The sequence below is a fragment of the Engraulis encrasicolus genome, chromosome 12 (genome assembly GCF_034702125.1).
Source record: "Engraulis encrasicolus isolate BLACKSEA-1 chromosome 12, IST_EnEncr_1.0, whole genome shotgun sequence".
NCBI classification, from domain to species: Eukaryota; Metazoa; Chordata; class Actinopteri; order Clupeiformes; family Engraulidae; genus Engraulis; species Engraulis encrasicolus.
In genome coordinates, this window is record NC_085868.1 from 37,401,275 (window position 1) to 37,418,774 (window position 17,500).

At 44.5% G+C, this 17,500-nt stretch overlaps 1 protein-coding gene across 1 annotated transcript in view; it reads right to left on the reverse strand.

The window, feature by feature from the left end:
• Nucleotides 1-2,979: 2,979 nt before the first annotated feature.
• klf7a (Kruppel like factor 7a) overlaps nt 2,980-17,500 on the reverse strand; it is a 69,374-nt gene continuing 54,853 nt past the window's right edge. The window contains exons 3-4 of the mRNA XM_063212124.1: nt 9,872-9,995; nt 2,980-3,206 (exon numbers count right to left, since the gene is read on the reverse strand). Of these exons, the coding sequence (XP_063068194.1) occupies nt 3,155-3,206; nt 9,872-9,995 (176 nt within the window). The 3' untranslated portion in view covers nt 2,980-3,154. The remainder of the gene's footprint in view (nt 3,207-9,871; nt 9,996-17,500) is intronic.

Consider the following 17,500-nt stretch of genomic DNA (forward strand, 5'->3'; position numbering starts at 1 on the left):
TGGGTGTGAGAGAGGGTGAAGGGGGTTGGCGGCACAGAGAGGGAGGACTAGGCTGGTGCATGTGGACAGATGACTGAACAGCAAGACCTTTTTCTAAAAATATGACAGCATGGTTTTGGAGTGCCACATCAAGCACACTTCTCCCTTGTTTCTGCCCTAGACCCTTGTTTGCTTTTTTCCTACCCCCTCTTATTTATTTTTTGTTCTCCCAGGCATGAGATGGCGATGGGTCAAACGTAAAAGCAAACACCATGAACCAATGGACGCCCTGGCAAGGGCTGTGCTCACAATTCTAATGTTGTGTCATCATCGTCACATTTGCCTCAGTCATACCCACTTAACACCACTCCGCTCGGTCTCTATGGCAGGCCAGCATCTCAGGGGGTATATTTCTAGAGAGCAAAGAAGAGAGAGTGCCAATTGGCTCCGACTGCCTGACATTTATTTTTGAGCTGTGATTGGTCCATCTGTGTCGTCGTTCCGGGCCTCGATTGGCCCATCTGTGGGACTCTGGCACGTGGGCAGAACTGGCTTTAGGCATCTCTGGAATTCCTCGGTGCGGGCGCATTCCGAACACTCTCTCTCTCTCACCCTCTCTCTCCCAAATCTGAATCCAGTCCAGCTTTTCAGGCTATACTGTGCTACCAAGTCAAATGCGTCTTAAGTGGTGGCATATTGGACCCTTCTAGGCATTTTCATGTAAATGCAGGGATTCAACGGGACAGAAATCTTGCTTGTTTTTCTTTTTTCTCTCTCATTTCTTTTGAAGCTCTCATTTGGTGTACGAACATACCCCATTCATGACCAACACTGCACTGCTCAATTTGGGCAGAAGTCATGCACAGACAAACACACGGACGGAGACACAAACTCGATAGACAAACGGACAATACATTCACAAACACTTTCTGTTCAAAGTGCCACTGAAACCCCTCTTGATTGTACACAGTCAGAGTAGATAACCATCCCCCGTCACCTCAGAGAAAAAACTAAACAAAAACAAAAACAAAAACAAACCAACAAAAAATTGAAAAGTATTAATAAAAAAACCACCATGGACTTTCCTCACATACATCGTCAAAGCCACTGTCTACTGTACTTGTTGTGTTACAGACTAGAAAAATAAAGACACTGAGAAAGCTGTCTCCCATGAGGATATCAGCAAATGGTGAACCATGGATGCCGTTAGAATGCATTCGAAAGTGTTTAAGACTAAACATTCCGATAGAAGTGGAGTCAGGTGTTTTGTCCACACTTGGCCTTTCTTGCAGGACCCAGCTGAGACAAAACAACGGCAAACCAACGGCAGTCTCTGAACATTACATGATAGGCGTCATTGAAAAGGCTGGTCACAAACATTTGTATGACGCGCATTTCTATGACCAGTTTATGATGAGTTGAGTTGAAGATTTTAAGCTGCTCTGGTCGGCTGTTATGGAGCAAGGAAGCCGAAGAATGGATTCTTCTTTTCAAGTTCGTTCGTTTTTAAGTTAAAAGAGGAGCCCAAGTGACAATGTTGTTTTTGGAAAGTCCAAAGAGCCTTGTCCTTTTCTTTTTTTGTTTTGTTTTTTTGTGTGTTTTGTTTTGTTTTTAATTTTTTTCTCTTTTTTTTCTAGAGGGGGGGGTATAGGGGGGAGGCTCCAGTAGTTGCTGAAGTGGTAGTGACCAAAAGAAATATCAGGGATCAGGATTAGGGTTGAAGGGGGGCATTGCAATAGCAAAAGGGGCTTTCTTCGCACGTTGGCTTTATATTTTGGAGTTCACAAAATCTTTTTTTGTCCCGCAGTTTTGGCGCGATCGCTGGCTGTGGTGGGCTTTCGCAAAGCTTGTGCATATGGCAAAAAATTCTCTTTTTTTTCCTTCTTCTTAGTCTTCTTCTGTGCACGTCCATTCCACAATGAAGTTCATAAAAGCAGGGGAGAAAAGTTACGCAATTTTTTTTTTAGTTAAGACATAGTAGTTCCAAACGAGATTCTTTTTTTAATATAATATAAAAGGTCCAAAAAGTGTCGCTGCGCAGCTCTTAAGTGGCTGAGAAGGAGAGGGCGAGAGAGAAAAAAAATGGAGAGGAAAAGAGATAGAGAGAGAGAGATCCGCTCTTTACAGGAAGGTGTGTGGTAACCCACTTTGGGATGGGAGGGGGGGGTGCTCATGTCCGTGCTGTAAGCACTTAGCAAAAACAAATTAAAAAAGTAAAATACGTTCTCCCAATTTGGTCTCTGATTTTCAACCACAACATTCCTCCGGGATGAGTCACCAAGCCGTTGGCAAATTAGCAACCATCCTTGTTGCCTCGCTACGGCAGGCACGCACAAGCAGGGGGAAAGCAAGTGCCATGGGGGCTGACGCATACAGTTCATCCATCCCCCCACCATCACCCAGCTTGCGTGTTTACTTGGGCAGACCAGACGCTTGCAAAATCTCCCCGAGGAACTCATCCGTCGCCGCTGATAGGTGCAGGCTCTCGTCACCACCACCGCTGCCACCAATCCCTCTTGGCTCGTCTCTCGTTAGTTACTCGATAAAAATAAAGTAAGCGGGTTGCTAAGAACGTGAATAGAACGAGCGCATGGAACGCCATTGTTGCTTGGCAGTACCTGATCCCCCATGGCTCAGGCTTTTCTCGGGCGCTGCTTGCTGGAAAGTGGCCACGCTCAAGCAGAAGCAACATGGCTGCCATCTGTTGCACCACTCCTCCTCTTCCAGAAGAAGAAGGAGAAGATGAAGAAGTCTTTGGCCAAAACAAAAGGGGAAAATGAGTAAGAGAGAGAGAGAGAAAAAAAAAACAACCATGATAACCGTTTGAAGCTGATTGAAGCTGGAGAACTCTTCAAAGGGCCATATCATAGCTGATCAGAAGTCAGGTTTTTTTGTTTCATGAGCACTTGATCACTTCTTATGTTTTCGGTCCTCGTTCAATTTTTTTTGGCATTCAAAAACCTAAATCAAAGTTTGTGTGTCCATTTTTCACTCCCTCTCTCTCTCTCTCTCTCTCTCAAGATGAGGCCAGGATGACTGTTTCATACGTTCCATCACGTTCTCTCTCTCTTTCTCCCTCTCATTTACAGTTTTGTCCTTTCTCTCTCCTCTCACTTGTTTCCTCTTCTCTCTTCACCCTCTCACGCATTCTCCCGCACTCCATATTTTTCCATCCTCAGATGTGCCTCTTCATATGCAGTGCCAAGTGGTCCGATCGTGAGAAACACCTGAAACAAAAAAGAGCAAAAAAAAGATAGGCCGTTAGACAAGAAAGACTGGTGGAAAGGGAGACAGTGGAAAGTGGAGAGACTCAACAATCTGCATATTAGGAACTCAATGAAGAGCTCGGGACACGTGCAACATACAGCAGACGGCGACTTTTGATTTTTGCACATGCAAATTTGGCCATGTGTCGAGAGGAGAGAGAGAGAGAGAGAGAGAGAGAGAGAGAGCGAACACTCCAAAGCTCTTGCATAGTTGTCACCATGGAGACCGCCTGTCTGTCAACAGCAATGTTGACGCTATGCTAATAGTGTGCATAATTCCAAAAGCGTAAGAGCTAAAAAAAAATAAAAAAAATTGGAATTGACATTTTTTCCCCCCTCTTCTGGGTTTTAAAGAAGTGCAGCTGTGCTGTGAATGGAAATAGACGGGGCCCTCCAAAATGGGGCCCACTCTAAATGAGCGTGTTGACACACAAACACTCTCCTCAGCTGTTTATTAAAAATGACGGACCGATGAGAGCTGACGAGGAGTCGCTTGGAAAAAAAAAGTGTTTGATCTCCCCACAGCCATGAATTTCAGCACCATAAAAGGCAGGAGGGCTTTTTCGGAGGAGTGTAGTGTGCACATTGACGCCAGCAGCAGCGGTGAGCACAAATCACATACACCGGCAGTGGTAGCTGCAGGACTAAGAGCATGTGCTATTATTTCCTGTAGATTTTCATTCTAGCTTTAGCGGCCATGTGAAAGGACCCATGGCCTTCGTCATCTGCTCACAAAACTGCTCCTACATGGTTGGTTGACCTTCACCGCACCTTACCTCTATTTAAGTTTTTTTTTTTTTTTTTTACAGAAGGTCTAACAAAGTAAGTGCTTTCCTCTGCATGAAATGACCTTAGAACGATTTCCAGTTCTGTCTAAAGAGTGTGAAATCTATTAACAGAACCAAACTCGCTCTTAGACTTTTTAAATGTACCTATGGCTGTAGAGGTGAAACTACAGTGATCACTTAGACCTTAACACACAGTAAAACACAAGATGCTTCAAACAAAACAGAACATCCAAAACACGTTTCAACCGTCACGCTAGATGCTTTTGTACTAAGCGGTGGATAAAGTCTTTTCCTGAAACATTTGAAGGTGTTTCGACTCTATTTACTTGCGTTTACCCTCCATTATACCCCTGTCTAGACCTGTTTCCTGCTGATTTATCTTAACGGGATCTGATGTTTAATTTAGTTCAGTATTCTGATCTGATCCTTTCTCTAAAAGCTTAAAGGGGGGGGGGGGGGGGGGGGGGGTTCATAATTCCCATGTGCCCGGTCCCCTTGCGCATCATTAGCTGTAAAGGGAGGGGGGGGGAAAGAAACCTGAACCGGAATCAGAGCTTTTTACAGTGAAAGGTGTCACGCATTAGAGCCCGCGCCATATGTCACATGCAAACTGACCAGCGCCTTTTAAAGCAGCCGACACATGGTGCTGCGGGGGTCACGTGACTCCATCCTGTCTTATGCTGGCTGCCTGAGCCCCCCTGAGCAGCCTCAAGAAGCAAAAGTGCTTTGGTTGAGAGAGGTTGGTGTGTGTGTGTGTGTGTGTGTGTGTGTGTGTGTGTGTGTGTGTGTGTGTGTGTGTGTGTGTGTGTGTGTGTGTGTGTGTGTGTGTGTGTGTGTGTGTGTGTGTGTGTGTGTGTGTGTAGTATTTGGTGGTTGATTTGTGTGTGTGTGTGTGTGTGTGTGTGTGTGTGTGTGTAACTGACTGTAAGTTTGTGTGTAAGTGTGTTGGAGGGGGTGTTTTTTAAGGCCAGATGGCATAGTGAGTTGATGCCAGAGGCTGTCTCACCAGCTGTACCCCCCCACATTACCCCCCCCCCTTTCCCTCCTCCTCCTCCTCCTCCTCGTCACCACCCTCTCTCCTGCCGCTCGGCGGGGGGTCGGTAGGCGTAGCACAGCCGAGCAGGCGTGATCCGTGGAGCAGCCTCCGGGCCGCACCGGCTGCAAACTGTGCACCGGGGCCCGTTACTGTATTTACTGTTCGCCCACCCACTCCACTCCACTCCACTCCACTCCACTCTACTCCCCTTCGCTACGCTCTCCATGCTGTTCCCCACCAGTGCCCCCCCCCCCCCCCCCCAAACACACCACCACCACCACCACTCACCCCTTCAAGCCCCATACTTGCCCCAAAAAAACCCCACTGCTTCCGACCCCTCTTGCCCAACCCAGCTCAGTCAAGCCCAGCACCACGCCATCCTTCTGAACTTACATTTTAATGCTAATCCTTTAGCTCTGCCCAACCAGACCCCCACCCCCCTCCCCACCCCCACCCCCATCCTCCTCACCTCTCTACCTCCTCCTCCTCCACCTACGATCACCCCCACCCCTCCCTCCCTCTCTCCCTCCCAGCTCTCCATCCTGACTCCTCTCCCTCCTGACTCTTCTCCCTCCCCTCCCCTCCCCTCCCTTCTCTGCCTCCTCTCCCTGGCTCCCTCCGTGACTGCACAACAATGTTGTCCCTGAGGATGTATGGAGGGGTGGGGGAACAGCTTGGATCACAAGGGAGAGGGATGGGCCCCTTTTGGTTTTGATGTAGACACTCCACGTGCTAATCACCGTGAAGAGATTTCTTTTTTGTTGTTGCTTGTTGCCGAAGTGTGTGTGTGTTGTGTTCTGGTCTCATAGTGTGTGTGTGTGTGTGTGTGTGTGTGGTGTCTTGTCTTCATCGCTTGTTGTGTGTGTGTGTGTGTGTGTGTGTGTACATCAAAAGAAGGATGAGTTAAGATGAACTCTGCGACAGACCCTCCTGCCCTTTGGCGACCGCCACGAGGGCCACGAGTACAGTGAAGGGGGAGAGAGAAGAGGGGGGTGAAGAAAAGACCAAAGAGGAGAGAGAGAGAGAGAAAGAATCTCCCCTCTTACCCTTTACCCCATTCCCCCTTTCCCTGTCATCAGGGCCAGGGGTACAGTAAAGAGAGAGAGAGAGAGAGAGAGAGAGAGAGAGAGAGAGAGAGAGAGAGAGAGAGAGAGAGAGAGAGAGAGAGAGTCTCCCCCTTTAGTCTTTACCCCCATTCCCCCCTTTCTCCTATCCCCCCTTTCCTCAATCCTGATTCCTCCTAAATGATGTGTGTGTGTGTGTGTGTGTGTGTGTGTGTGTGTGTGTGTGTGTGCGAGCGCGCGCGCGTGTGTGGGTGTGTGTGTGTGTGTGTGCGCGTGTGCGCGTGTGTGTGTGTGTGTGCGTGCGTGCGTGCGTGCGTGCGTGCGTGCGTGCGTGCGTGCGTGCGTGTGTGTGTGTGTGTGTGTGTGTGAGTGCGTGTGTGTGTGTGTGTGTGTGTGTGTGTGAGTGCGTGTGTGTGTGTGTGTGTGTGTGAGTGCGTGTGTGTGTGTGTGTGTGTGTGAGTGCGTGTGTGTGTGTGTGTGTGTGTGTGTGTGTGTGTGTGTGTGTGTGTGTGTGTGACAGTCTGCCTGCCTCAGGTGCAGCAGTGACGTGGGGACAAAAGGGGCCTCATGGCTCATCGACTTGTGCTGTTCATCTGTCTTTCCTACTCTACAGTTCACTTCTTCTTTTTCTTCTTTTTTTGTTCTTCTTTGTGTGTGTGTGTGTGTGTGTGTGCGCGTGTGTGTGTGTGTGTGTGTGTGTGTGTGTGTGTGTGTGTGTGTGTGTGCGCGTGTGTGTCTGCGTGTGTCTGCAGGGTTGGCTTGATGAAGCCGGACATCAATCAGCACCCGGATCCCAGGTGTTCTTGCTTAGCAACCCAGTTGAGTGACGAGCGAGGGGAGACGACATCTGATACGCGACACATCATTAGATTAGCATTAGAGGCTAAAAGCAGACCTAGCATTAGCATGACAAGCTAAAAACGACAGGGAGGCCCCCGCTGGAATAAAAGAGGAAGCGTTTCAAAAGCCTTATTATAGAAATAAGTGTAAACACAGCTGTCGCTCACGGTGCTATTAGTTAAGATGAAAGCAATTTACTTGCTTATTTTGTTTATAAAGCTGTGATTTAGGCGGAATTTCTTTCTTTCTCTACAGAAGGATTTTCTAGCAGAGACTAGCGAGAAAATAGCCTCATCCAGAGCTAAGACGAATCTGTCTTTGGGAGTATTTCTAGCCTTTGGTGCCGAGTTAGACAGGAATTTGCAGTGGCACCCGGAGATAGGGTATGTTAGTGGGGGTGTCAGCTAGGCTAAGCAATCTATCAGTCAACGCAGGGGCGCGGGGGGCTGACACACACAAACACAGCACACACGCAAGCTCAGAAATAGAGAAGACATTCTTAGCATGTGTGCATGTGTGTGGCGAGGCATGCACATGTGTCTGTGTGTGTGTGTGTGTGTGTCTGTGTGTGTGTGTGTGTGTGTCTGAGTGTGTGTGCATGTGTGTGTGTGTGTGCATACGTGCCATGCTGAGTGTGTGCATATCCATCTGTGCTTGTTTGTACGACAGCGTGTGTCTTCTCTAAACCAAACCAGGTGTGTGGCTTCCATGCTTGTCTACGTTTTTATGTCATAGCAGATTCACGGCGCTGGACAATTACATAAGCATCTGCGGATGGCATTTTGTTGATTTTTTAATTAGATTTTACAGATACGGTTTAATGGAAGTCCCAATTTGTAGCGCCACTCAAAAAAAAAATATATAAAAAAGGACTTACAGTAAGCCTTCGAGAGGGAGAACTGTACCGCTGGAAAGAGGACAAAAATTGCTGACTGCATATTCCTGTACCATTATTCTCCTTAATGATGTTCAGCTGTGCCACTCGAAAAGGGGGGCGGGGGTGGAATTGGCAGGGTGGGTAGGGCGGGTTGAGAGAAACCTTCTGGTGATGTGAAGTGCAGACGAGGAACGATCCAGTGCACAGCGCTGCACGTCCAATTAATGCAAATAACTTTTCTCCCCCCCTGTTCTTTGTCCGGACAACCGGAAAACTACACCAGACAGCTTTGACAGTGCGGAGTGTTGTATAAGCCTTTGATGTTGTTAAAAAAAGGAAGGGGGGATATGGGTGCAGGGGCATGAAAGAGGGCAAGAAGGGGGTACACCCCTAAATTAAAGGTGAGGTTTCGGGTCAGTCACGTTCACGGTCTGACAGACCAAAAAAAGTGTAAAGCCGACAGAGTTAATGAACGTAACAGTGATGGAAGTCATATATGACTGTGAAAAGTAACTGGGTAGCAGTATTCACAGTAAAAGTCTGAAGGTTCTAATGTCTGCATGTGTCTGATTGCATAGTTGTCATAAACTTGTACGTTTTCAACTCAAACATACCGTAAAAGGTCTTTTCTGGCGCTATGTTTTTTATAGATATATATTACTATAAAACTATAGTCGGATACCCTGTAAATATCTTTTCTTGTCTGAATGCACTGGACATTACTTCATGTTAGGCAGCATAAGCATTGACTTCTATTTGTATATGAGGCTATACTTAGCCAGCTTCCTTTGTATGTGTGTAGTCTCCTAAGGGTCTAATCTACAAATATATAAACTGCTTTTATCAACTGGGCCTCAACTGCGTGGACTGAGATTCAAAAACCACTCAAACCAGTAAACCAGTTCAAGCTTATCTTAACCATACATTCAAAGCTGTTTGCAGTTGTTTTTAATTTCTATTTTTGTTTTGTCTTAAACTTATATCCTGGTTTTAGTACTTAGTAGTATTGAAGCATTGAAACACTTTCAAAAATGTTTGCACTTGTTTTTAATTTCTGACCTTTTTCTGCACACTGTCTTGTTTGCTGCTACCTTGGCTATGGCTCACTTGTACGGTAAAAGAGATATTTATCTCAATGTGATTTGTTCCACGAATAAACAAAGGTAAAATAAAATAAAAAAATCAAGCAATTGTACAGTGCAGTTGTACACACAAGTATCTGCAATCAATACTCTGTTGTGTAATTTGCAAATAAAAGTTGTGTGCTGAAATGCAAAACAGCTCTAGTCATTTAAGGTTAAGTGTACTGTATGTCTGCTATGTTGTGTAAGCAAGCGTGAGAGTAAAAAAGATTGTGTGCGAGCTCCCCCGTATAGCATGTGTGAGATAGAGACGTTTTGCATGTGCGTGTTTGGAAATGGATGTGCTATGAATGTGAGTCTGTGTGTGAGCGCATGTGGGCAGGTATGTGTCTAGGTCTGTGAGTCTCTGTGTGTGTGTGTGTGTGTGTGTGTGTGTGTGTGTGTGTGTGTGTGTGTGTGTGTGTGTTTGTGTGTGTGTGTGTGTGTGTGTGTGTGTGTGTGTGTGTGTGTGTGTGTGTGTGTGTGTGTGTGTGTGTGTGTGTGTGTGTGTGTGTGTGTGTGTGTGTGTACGTATTGTATGAATGTGAGTGGGTGTGCTGGAGTGGAGGATGATGTGTATTTTGTGTGAGAAGCATGTGTGGGGGATGGTATTATTTTTTGCACGTGCGAGCAGGTGTGTGTGTGTGTGTGTGTGTGTGTGTGTGTGTGTGTGTGTGTGTGTGTGTGTGTGTGTGTGTGTTTGCATACTATATTCCATGTGACCTCACCTGTGTGTGTGTGTGTTTGTGTGCACGCATGCGTGTGTGCATGCATGTACTCCATGCAACCTCACCTGTGTGTGTGTGCGCGTGTGTGCGTGTGTGCGTGCATGCATGCATGTGTGTGTGTGTGTGTGTGTGTGTGTGTGTGTGTGCGCCTGTGTATTCCACATGGCCTCACCTGTCGCAGTGGTTGCACTTGAAGGGCTTGGCGCCGGTGTGTTTGCGGTAGTGCCGCGTCAGCTCGTCGCTCCGGGCAAAGCGCCACTCGCAGCCCTCCCAAGAGCACTTGTACGGCTTCTCACCTGGGGAAGGCAGCAAGCAAACGAGCGGGAGGGTTAAAGAGAGGACAAACAACACACAATCACAAAGATGCAGTACACACACACGCACACGCACATGCACACGCACACACACACACACACACACCATTCCCGGCTCACAAGCACACATGAAGCACAGTTCTGTTCACATCCATCCTCCCACACATACACCTGCACACATTCACACTTCTACCATCCCCCAATCCTAAATACACACACACGGTCACCATTTCTCTCTCTCTCTCTCTCTCTCTCTCTCTCTCTCTCTCTCTCTCTCTCTCTCTCTCTCTCTCTCACACGCACGGACGCATGCACGGACGAACGCACACGCACACACACACACGCACACACACACACATTCACCTGAGCATCATCACCCAGCCTATCAGAATAACACAGGCAACAAAAGTCCCCCAAACCAATCCCCATCCCCATGCCACCCCCTCTCCAATTTACACCCACTATCCCTCCGTCCCTGAGCGGGGGAGGCAGACAGAGAGAGACAGAGAGAGAGAGAGAGAGAGAGAGAGAGAGAGAGAGAGAGAGAGAGAGAGAGACAGAGAGAGACAGAGAGAGAGAGAGAGAGACAGAGAGAGAGAGAGACAGAGAGAGAGAGAGAGAGACAGAGACAGAGACAGAGACAGAGACAGAGACAGAGACAGAGACAGAGACAGAGAGAGACAGAGAGAGGAGTGACAGGGGGGACATGAAAGGGGAAGGAGAGAGAGCGAGAGCGAGGGAGAGAGGTTGGACCGGTTGGACCTCTAACAAAGGCCTCCAACAGCTTTGCTCGACCACTCCACAGCTAAACCTGGTGGAGTATCCAAACATCCGTCTTGAGCACATGTTTGATCATATCCACCTAGATAAAAATGGCATTAGAATAATGGCAAAAGCAATGAAGGATATAGCATTGGACCGTATTGAAAGTGAAAATCCAAAAATGTTCCAGACACCTATTGAGGAAGATCAGAGCCAAAAAAACAGAACAATGAACAATCAAAGCCATGATTCTGTGTTTGGGACACAGAGAATGAACATCATTGCAACCAGTGCACCTAAAGACACTCAGTGCACTTACTCAGCTACAGTTGCAAATCCATCACAGACAGAAGACACGAGTAACCAAATTAGAGACATGCTGGCACTGATCTGTTCAAAGCTACTCATCTAATCAACCACAACAGTATGTACACATGTATACTCATTTTATGCTACCTTCATTTTATTTTAACTTTTAATTTCACTCTTTTCTTTTTTCTTCTTCTTCTTATTTTTTTAAATATTTTAAGTGAAGTTCAAGTATAGCAAAGCATTTCTTATAGTGAAACATTAGATATGTTACTTGATTTAGTTAAGTTAAAGAATGTTTAAATAACATTAGATGTGTTACTTGATTTAGTCAAGTTGAGTATATTTAAGTTTAAGTTAAGTTCCACTGTAAGAACATCCAATTCAACATATTAACATGTCTTTAAGCATACTTGCCTGGAATATTCAAGGCTTACATTCATCTACTTTTGGTTTAAAAACAGCAGATCCTTATTTCATGTCATCAATTAAAAATATAGATATAGTTATTTTAACAGAAACCTGGTCAGACAAGAACAATGCTTCTAACTGCCCATGTAATTACAATACACTGGTCATCCCACCTCTAAAGCAGCCCAAGGCAAAAAATGGCCGGCTCTCTGGGGGCATCATAATATGGTATAAGGAGAACTTGACCCAGCAGATTCAATTAATCAAAAAAGGAAAATATCATATATGGCTAAAGATAAGTGACAACACAACCTATAATCAACCCCTGTTTTTATGTGCCATATACATACCACCACCAAATTCACCATATTGTGAAGAAAATGCATTTGAAAAACTTCAAAATGAAATACTACATTTTCAAACAAAGGGCTATACCCTGATTTGTGGTGACTTCAATGCAAGAACCGGAAGGGATAAAGATTTTATATCTACAGTTGGTGACGATCACATATCTGAACTAAGTGCTATTCACACAGAAACACTTAGAAAAAGAGAAAGCTTTGATACAATAACCAACAAAAGTGGAAAGAAATTACTGCAAATGTGCAAAAACCTTGGGGTCTATATTGTCAATGGCAGAACATCTGGTGATTTTTTAGGAAGACACACATACTGTTCTCACCTTGGTAACAGTGTTATTGATTACGCAATAACAGATCTGCCTCACAATAAAATCAAGGCATTCATGGTCATGCCACAGTTGGCACTTTCTGATCACTGTCAAATTAAAATTCTACTGGACATAGAAAAAAAGCCTATAAAACCTGACAACACAAGACTTATACCACTCCAATACAAATATAGGTGGAACACAGATAGCCCACTGCGATATGCTGAGTGTTCAAAAACCATTTTTATAGAAAACCTTTTTTATAATTTCTTATTCACTTCCCACACCACGGATCGTCAATCCATTAATTTAGCGGTTGATGAGGTAACCGGTATATTCCTCCAGATAGCAAGATTGTCAGGTGTTATAGAAGAGAGGCAAGCACATACATGTAGAAAGATAAAACATACAAAGGAGGATTGGTTTGACAGTGAATGTTTCAGAGCAAAACATATTCTAAGAGGACTATCAAATAGGAAACATAGAGATCCTGCAAATGAAGATATTCGCTTGGAATACATCACTGCTCTGAAACATTACAAAAAACTCCTCCGATTAAAGAAAACTGAGTTCATGTCATCCAAACTAGATCAGATTGAAGATGCTATTGATAATAACTCCTTTTGGAACTTATGGCACAAATTGGACAACTCCAAGAAAAATAACCCACTACCACTAACAAATGGGAAAATATGGAAACAATATTTTGAAGAGCTTTACACATCCAAAGATGACCCAATAAACAAAGAACAATTAAAGATTCTTAAACAATTACAAGAAAAAGAAAAACTAGTGTCTTACCAATGTGAACTAGACCACCCCATCTTACTACATGAACTCAGCAAACAAATTAATGCCCTGAAAAATGGAAAAGCAGTTGGAATTGACTATGTCTCACCAGAAATGTTAAAAAATAGCACCCCACTTGCACGAAAAGCCATACTCAAATTATACAATCTAGTTATAAGGTCTGGTTGCTTCCCCACAATGTGGAATAAAGGTTTTATAACCCCAGTATTTAAGAAAGGAGATCAAATGAATCCTGAAAATTATAGGGGAATATGTGTTGCAAGCATCCTGGGAAACATATTGTGCAACATCTTAAAATCTAGAATTCTCACCTTATTAGAAAAAAACAATACCCTGAACAAAAGCCAGATAGGCTTCCTCCCAAAATTCCGGACAACTGATCATATCTACACACTCAATACACTGCTAGAACATCATGTTAAAAAACCAAAGGGAAGGATATATGCATGTTTTGTTGACTTCAAAAAAGCGTTTGACACCATCTCACATACAGGTATGCAACTAAAAATCATAGAGAGTGGCATAACAGGGAATGTTTACACCTTAATAAAAGATATGTACCAACACAATCAATGCTGTGTAAAAATCAAAGATAAAAGAACAGAATTCTTTAAAACAAGGTAGAGGCGTCAGGCAAGGCAGCAGCTTAAGCCCTATACTTTATAACATCTTTATTAATGACCTGGCAAACACCATTGACCAGTCAACATGCCCAGGGATTAAGTTGCAAGACACAATTATTAAATGCCTCCTCTTTGCAGACGACTTAGTGATATTATCACCAACAAGAGAGGGACTACAAACAAATCTTGACCAATTGAATTCTTATTGTAAAAAATGGGCACTATCTATTAATACTGAAAAAACAAAAGTGATGACATTCCAAAAGTACTCAGCAGCCACGAAAGAAACAGATTTTAGAATTGGACAAACTATCATAGAGCAAGTAGCAAATTACAATTATTTAGGACTTTCTATTTCAAAAACAGGAAAATTTGATCAAGCACCAAAACAGCTAGCCGAAAAGGCTCAAAGAGCATATTATGCAATAAAGAAAAAGCTATATAAATTTGACCCACCAATTAAAATTTGGCTTAAACTATTTGACACTGTCATCAAACCGATTGCACTCTATGGTAGTGAGATCTGGGGGGCTCAACTCAGTATAGACCATAGACAATGGGACAAAGGCCCAACAGAACTATTTCATATTCAGTTCTGCAAAGACATATTAGGGGTACACAGAACATCATCTAACATGGCATGCCGAGCAGAACTGGGGAGGTTTCCGCTTTCTATTGAGGTCAATAAAAGAGCATCTAAATTCTGGCTACACCTAGCTCATAGCAACTCTACATCATATCATCTAAAGGCCTTTCATCATAAGTTGGCCACAGAAAATGACGTCCTCTTTAAAATAGCATATAAGAACAAGATAACACACTTAAGCCATATTACAAAATCTTTACTTATAGATATAGACAAAACAAACAAAAATCAGTATCTGGAATTTTGGGAGAATGAAATAAAAAATAATCAGAAACTAGACATATACAGGGCTTTAGAGAGACCATACTGTCTAGCGCCATATTTACTACAAGTTAGAGAAAGAAAAAAAAGAAGACTCATGACGAAATATAGAATAAGTGACCACAATTTGAACATTGAAAAGGGAAGACACCACAAAACGTGGCTACCGAGAGAAAGGAGAACCTGTGTATATTGTATAAACATGATCGAAAATGAAGAACACTTCTTAATTCACTGTTCCAAATACACTGCCACAAGACAGGTATTCTTTAATATGCTGAGAACAAAAATACCCAATTTTGACAACCTGTCAATAAAGGACATGATATTTATATTATTGGGAGAAGACATCAACTATTGCTGTTTAGCAGCAGATTACTTAATGACATGCCACCAGTTAAGAGATGTTTGAACAATATTTTGTATGTATGTGCACGTATAAGCATGTAGGCCTATGTATTTATGTATGAGTACCGAAATAAAAAATATAGATTATATACATGGCCTACATGGTTAGTTTCCTTAAGAATAATTTCATTTATGTTTAATTTAACACAATTATTTCACTTGTTTCATTTTAATATTTGCATTAGTTTAATGAAAGACATTTGTTATTGTTTTTCATTCCTTTTCCTTTAAAAAAAAAAATACATTTTTTTAATATATATATATATATATTGTTTTTCTTCTGTATCAGCTTTAGCAACAATGATTGCATCATTCATGCTAATAAAGCTTTGTTTGATTTGATTTGATTTGATTTGAGAGAGAGAGAAAGAGAGGGAGAGAAAGAGAGAGAGAGAGAGAGAGAGAGAGAGAGAGAGAGAGAGGGGGGGGGAGATATGGGGGAAGCCAGGCAAGAGGAAGGAGACAAGAAAAACAGGAAACTACAACCAGCATGACTCATCTCCAGTCCGGCAGCCAGTCCATTCAATCGTTTTTCTTTTTTTCATTTCTTTTTTTTTTCTTTCAATTCTGTTTTTCCTCCTCCTCCTCCTCACGCTTTAACTGGATTACAGAGTCTGAGTATACTCATGTGGTTAGTGTGTATACTGTCCGCAAATATATACACACACACACACACACCTGCATGCACATGTACACACACACACACACACACACACACACACACACACACACACACACACGCACACACACACACAGAATAGAAACAAAATGTTATACACACACACACATGCGTGCACACACACACACACACGTGCGCGCACACACACGCACGCACACATACGCACACACACACACACACACCAAACGACACAACAACGAGCAACGTTTGAGAAATACGTACATAGCTATCATGAAGGTGAGCAGCTGTCGTCCTAAACGAGCTGGCTGTCGAGGTGAGCCTCCACTGGCTAGGCTAACTATCGACACCTCACCACCACCAGCACTACACCTGCTCTCTCTCTCTTTCTCTTTGTCTCTCTCTCTCTCTCTCTCTCTCTCTCTCTCTCTCTCTCTCTCTCTCTCTCTCTCTCTCCCCCTCTCCCTCTCTCTCATCTTCTCTTCCGACCCCTCCACAAGCCCACACTGCCCTCCCTCTTCACAGTACATCCTCACCTCTCTCTCTCTCTCTCTCTCTCTCTCTCTCTCTCTCTCTCTCTCTCTCTCTCTCTCTCGCTATCTCTCTCTCTCTCTCTCTCTCTCTCTCTTTCTCTCTCTCGCTCTCGCTCTCTCTCTCGGTCTTTCTCTCTCTCTCTCTCTCTCTCTCTCTCTCTCTCTCTCTCTCTCTCTCTCTCTCTCTCTCTCTCTCTCTCTCTCTGTCTCTCCCGTCATCACCTCTTCTCCCACCTCCACAAGCCCTCCCTCCTTAAATCCCCATCTCCTTTCTCTCTCGCTCTCCATCTGTGTTCCTCCATCCATCCCCATCTTCTCCACCTCCACCTTCACGTCCTCATCTCCCACTTCTAGTACCTGCTCTTTCTGCTCGTTTACCTCTCATCCTTCCTTCTATCACTCTCTCTATCTCACTCTTTCTCCCTTCATCTTTTCTCCAAACACCTCCACCACTCTACCTGTTTTCTCTTTCTCTCTCTCTATCTCTCTCTCTCTGTCTCTCTCTCTCTCTCTCTCTCTCTCTCTCTCTCTCTCTCTCTCTCTCTACCTCTCTCCACCCACCTTCACAGGCCCACTGCTCTGTCTCTTCACCTCCTCACCCGCCTCCTTCCCTTGTTGCCCCCCCTTTCTCTCCCCCTCTCTTTTTCTCTCTCTCTCCTCCTTCATCTTCTCTCCACCCACCTCCCACTGTGTTCCCTCTTTACCTCCTCACCCTCACCTGCCTCCTTCTCTCTCCTTCTCTCCCTCTCTCCCTCCCTTCTTCTCTCTCCCTCCCTTCTCCTGTAACAGATGGGCTGCTGCTCCTTGCCTCTCCATAAGGACCGGACTTCTCCTCAAGGGGGATGCTGGGAGAAGCTCTGTGTGTGTGTGTGTGTGTGTGTGTGTGTGTGTGTGTGTGTGTGTGTGTGTGTGTGTGTGTGTGTGTGTGTGTGTGTGTGTGTGTGTGTGTGTGTGTGTGTGTGTGTGTGTGTGCTTGACAGAGAAACGACGAATGGTGTGTATGTGTGAAACGGTGAATAGGTGTATAGGTGTGTGTGTGTGTGTGTGTGTGTGTGTGTGTGTGTGTGTGTGTGTGTGTGTGTGTGTGTGTGTGTGTGTGTGTGTGTGTGTGTGTGTGTGCGCGCATGCGTGTGTGTGTGTGTGTGTGCGCGCGCATGCGTGCGTGTGTGCGTGTGTAGGCCAACTGATGGGTATCTGTGGGAGTGTTTGCTTTGTTGGCGATAGCTTTCTGCAGCGTTTAAAAAGGATTCTCCCCCCCAGACTGTAATCAGCTATGTGTCAACTGAGTTGCAATATTATTCGGGAAGCGTGTGTTTGCCTAAGCGCGTGCTGCTGTGTGATTGCATGCGCCCGTGTGTGTATGTGTGTCTGTGTGTGTGTGTGTGTGTGTGTGTGTGTGTGTGTGTGTGAGAGAGAG